General features: G+C 37.7%; 2 protein-coding genes across 4 annotated transcripts in view; both read left to right on the top strand.

Moving 5' to 3' along the window:
* LOC107597650 (low density lipoprotein receptor adapter protein 1-B-like) overlaps nucleotides 1-1,053 on the top strand; it is a 53,440-nt gene extending 52,387 nt beyond the window's left edge. For 2 of the 3 annotated variants that reach the window (XM_016288811.1, XM_016288809.1), the window contains exon 9: nucleotides 327-1,053. In XM_016288811.1, the coding sequence (XP_016144297.1) occupies nucleotides 327-471 (145 nt within the window). In that variant the 3' untranslated portion in view covers nucleotides 472-1,053. The remainder of the gene's footprint in view (nucleotides 1-326) is intronic. The other variant, XM_016288812.1, reaches the window with a different exon arrangement.
* Nucleotides 1,054-2,341: 1,288 nt separating this feature from the next.
* The window catches only part of LOC107597649 (uncharacterized), a 9,207-nt gene continuing 7,230 nt past the window's right edge, over nucleotides 2,342-4,318 (top strand). The window contains exons 1-2 of the mRNA XM_016288807.1: nucleotides 2,342-2,455; nucleotides 2,838-3,674. Of these exons, the coding sequence (XP_016144293.1) occupies nucleotides 2,943-3,674 (732 nt within the window). The 5' untranslated portion in view covers nucleotides 2,342-2,455; nucleotides 2,838-2,942. The remainder of the gene's footprint in view (nucleotides 2,456-2,837; nucleotides 3,675-4,318) is intronic.

Below are 4,318 nucleotides of genomic sequence, written 5' to 3'. Positions count from 1 at the left end.
TAGGTCTATTTTACTATATATATATATATATATATATATATCATATCTAATGTTTATATTATCCTAGATGAGCGCTGTCCATTCATACAATCTTGTTCATTATAGTACAAATAAACGATTATTTTATCATGTCTTTAAAATGTAACAAAGAGCTCCAGATCAGCGAGAAGTTTACCATGCATATTTAAAGTGTTGTTTCTGGTGTTTTGCATATGTACAGTATTCCCTGCTCTCTATATGATCTGAACCGCTACTGATGTTGTGAAGATGTTTGCTGAAGATGTTTCGGTTTAACTCATTCTCTCTCTGTGTGTGTTTCTCCCAAGACTCGCTGAGTCTCGCACTAACCCCCAGATGCTGGACATTGGGGTAAACCCTCAGGACTACAACCCTGAAGAGTGCTTGTCGCCTAGCAACTGGGACAAAGCCGATGCTGAGGCTGCCGACGCCGAGGACGCATTCGGATTCTGATCGGCGGTTCGCGGAGGAACGATCTGACCTCTGGCGGCTGTAGCTGATTCCTCGGCCGGCTTTGAGATGACATGCATTTCGGCAAACCCAATGAGATGACTTCAACAAAAGCACAGACCAAAGCAATACTTTTTTCCCCTTTTTATGACCCCCCCCCCCCCAAATATATTGACATTTAAAGTTTTCTGTTACTTCCCATAAGTTGCTTTTTTTTTTGTATTTGTATGAATATAAAATGTATGTGTACAACAATAACTGTATAATATTTGCTCAGTTATTATTATTATTAATGGGTTTAATTGCTGAGGCTAGCTTTGCAATTCTATGCAGTCGAATTTCTGAATATATAGTCTCGGGGTAATGCTTACTAAATGACATGATGTTTGAAGTTTGTGTGGAGTTGGAGTGTGTTTTTTAAGCGCTGAAGTGGTGAAGGTGTTGTATATGTGAGTTGTCTGCCCTCCGATGTATGAAAACGAAAGGATAAGCAGACATGAAGCATACAATATTGGACAAAAAAGAGAAGGCAGGGTATTTAAATGAGACAATCTTATTTTTTTTCTATTAAAATGTATTTTTGCACTTCTCTCTGTGTCTCTTTCTAAAGCTTATGGTTTCATTTCAGGATATTTCTGCTTATGCCATGCTTACTGTTCATTCTTCATCAGGTTACCATACTCATCCAATAAAACATGGATGTCACCGTATCAGATGGTATTAGGGACTTCATGGTATCATGGTACTACTATATGTAAGTGTTTAAAAAGCAAAAACATTGTATTACCATGGATGTCCGTGGTATGTTTTTATGGAAATGCCCATTTATTTTGTAATGTTAAATGCATTCCTTTGCCCAATTAATTTCAGATTGACTTTAAGTGTAGCATATATATATATATATATATATATATATATATATATATACATATGCATACACACATATATATATATACATATACATATGATGATCATATATATATATGTATATATAAGTAAGCAATGAACTGATATTTACCACTGTAGTTTTATTACACTTCATGAGTAGAATTTATAACACCTCAGTCAGTGTTAGTTTCTGTTTGCATTATTCATTTCATGTTCATAAATTAAAACTAATGAAAATGCTTTGTGTTTTGTACTGTTTTGAGTTGACATGACTCCCTCTAGTTGTGAAACTATTGCAGTGCCATAATGATTATGGTCATGTGCTCTGTGACGAAAATAAGGTTAGTACTGGAGTCCAAATAATATATTTTTATATTTTTATTTTCTTTGTGTGGTTTCATTTCAGTGGCTATACAAGTTATTATTCAGGTGTTAATGAATAGACGGCACTGTCACGTAGATTTCACGAGTCATTTATTAATATTCATAATAATATGTGCCATGTAACGGGTTACTTTTTCAGTACTTTTCTTATTTTTCCGGCGCTGGTCAGAATAGACCTACGATAGTCGTTTGATATTACTGCGTTAGTGTATTTGCTGGGGAGGGTATAGTTTCACGTAACTCATTTTATATATAATTTTAGTCGTAGTAGTCTCTGCACATTTTAACGTCAAAAAATGACACAAAACACCTTTAATTCTCGTTAAGCGACCAACTTACGAACGTCTGCCTTCGAGCCAATCAGTTAGGAGAACTGACGGACCTTCGCATTGCGTAATTAATATTCATGAGGTGCACGTTTTCACCAGCAGGATTCAAAAATACCGATATTACCTATATTTTTATATTATACGGTCAGTTATCTTCCCTTGGCCATTTTTTAAAACTATTTTAAATCATGTGAATAAAATTAAAGTTTTATTTTTTAAAAATCACATGTTCTGGTTTCCAGCCAATCAGAAGACGAAGTGTGGTTGAGAAGTTATAGACATCAGGTGTATTCCGCACCATCAGATTCGAGGATGGATGTGAAAAACTGAAGTTTATGGATGATTAAGTAGCACTTCGAAACGGAACCTCTTATTGTATACGACAGGTAAATTTTCAAAGTTGTAATCCACATTTAACGTTAATTCTCCCATTACCATAGTTGTCAATTTATTAAATGGTGCATTTGACGCTTTTTTACAAACTCCTAGCACGCGCTTGTCACACATTTCACCAAAGCCCACTTTTATGGTGTTTAAAAAGAAGATTGATTGAGTCACTCGTGCAAGTATTTACTTTAACCAATTAGTTCAGGCTAGCGTCAATAACATGAGCATCGGTTTGACCTGATGCATTTCTGTGTTTCCATCAAAAGGAATTATTAAATATGCATCAAATTGGTTTTTGGGCGGTGAATTTTAATGAATGACCCCATTTGCAATGAAAATGGACATTTGTCTAACCTACTGATAAACAATATTCTTTCTCAGGTTCATGCACTTTGGCCAAGACCTCAATGTGTCCCTGCTTGGATAAAACTGACCAGACACTCCTTTTTCCTCTTGCAGTCCTGCTTGACTCCAGTTTGAATAACAATGTCCGATGATTCATCCTTTCATTTAAAACCACTCTCAGTATACTCGCACATGGTGAGCTCTAAGCAGCAGTACAATGCCAACAGACCAGTTTACAACATTCAAGTACACATTTCCAATAAAGAAGCCAGAGCACGTAAAAGACGGCTGGAAGATTCATGTTTTGATGAGACCTATGAGACCCCCCTTAAAAGACAATGCATCACGAGAACATTTTCCCCGGATGAGGGATACTATTCTGTGGACTTTCTAAGCAGAGTCCAGGGATCGACACCTATACAGCCATTAATAATATCAAAAGACGTCACACCGCCTCGGTCAAAGGTCAATCAGCCTGTGACCCCTGTCGTGTCCACGCCTCTGTCCAATTACAAACCGAACCAGATAGATCGAGAGCGGGAGAGCCTTCCCTCCCCGATACCGGTTCTGAAATGGGACCGAGAGGTTCCTGCGGCTGAAATCTCATTGTGCACGTCTCTTAACTTTGATTTTTGCAGTTCTGTTCCTTTAGTTGGCTCTCAGGGACCTGTGAAAGGTGAAATCAAGGAGGTCTCACATAATCTCATCCCAATCCATGAATCAAAATCCCACATCGTGCCCCCAGAAACTGTTGTCCCAGTGAAAGAGGAAAAAGGAGTGTCTGTCAGTCACCAGGCGGAGCCTGAGGTGACTCTGGGAAATGAAGAAACCACCGCAGAGAGCTTTGAGAGCACACTACCGCTTCAGGTCCAGGTTTGAGCTCCATCCTTTGTGTACTAGTGACATTTTTACTAGTTTCTGTCATTATTTGCTCTTCCTGATGTTGTTTTATACCTGTTCAGTGGTGTTTTGTCCATGATGGAATTCAAAAGGAGGACACTTGAAGCTTTTTCAATGACCATTCATATTGGCAACATCTTTCAAGGTCTAATATGGTGGAAAGAAATTAAATAAAAATATTCTACATTCTTATGAAGCCATATGATTTCCTCATGTGGGAAACAGACCAATTTTAAACCACTAGAGAGAGAGTGCTGCAGGTGACGTATTTTAGTAGGCCAAAACCTGGAAACAAGTTAACATTTTAGTTTGTTTAGCCTATCTTTAGTTTTTTTACTTCTGGTGAATGTATTTGGTTCATAAAGATGTGCTCATAAAGATTTTACTGCTCAGTTAAAGGTCCCATATTGTCAAAACTGAAATTTCCTGGCTTTTTTCATGATAACTGAGGTCTAGGTGCTATGTAACTACCATATAAGTTTCAAAACAGTCAGTCCACAGTAAAATGCACACAGCCAGCATAAAGTAGCTGTGATTTTTCACGAACCGTTGTGACTTCCGTAAAAAGTTGACGTCAGAACTACACAGTCACCGCCTTCAGTCACCACCCCGAGCAC

The sequence above is a fragment of the Sinocyclocheilus grahami genome, unplaced genomic scaffold, assembly GCF_001515645.1.
Source record: "Sinocyclocheilus grahami isolate Dianchi unplaced genomic scaffold, SAMN03320097.WGS_v1.1 scaffold234.1, whole genome shotgun sequence".
Lineage (NCBI taxonomy): Eukaryota > Metazoa > Chordata > Actinopteri > Cypriniformes > Cyprinidae > Sinocyclocheilus > Sinocyclocheilus grahami.
The sequence above is the reverse complement of the archived record's forward strand: the minus strand, read 5'-3'. Positions and strand labels throughout refer to the sequence as shown.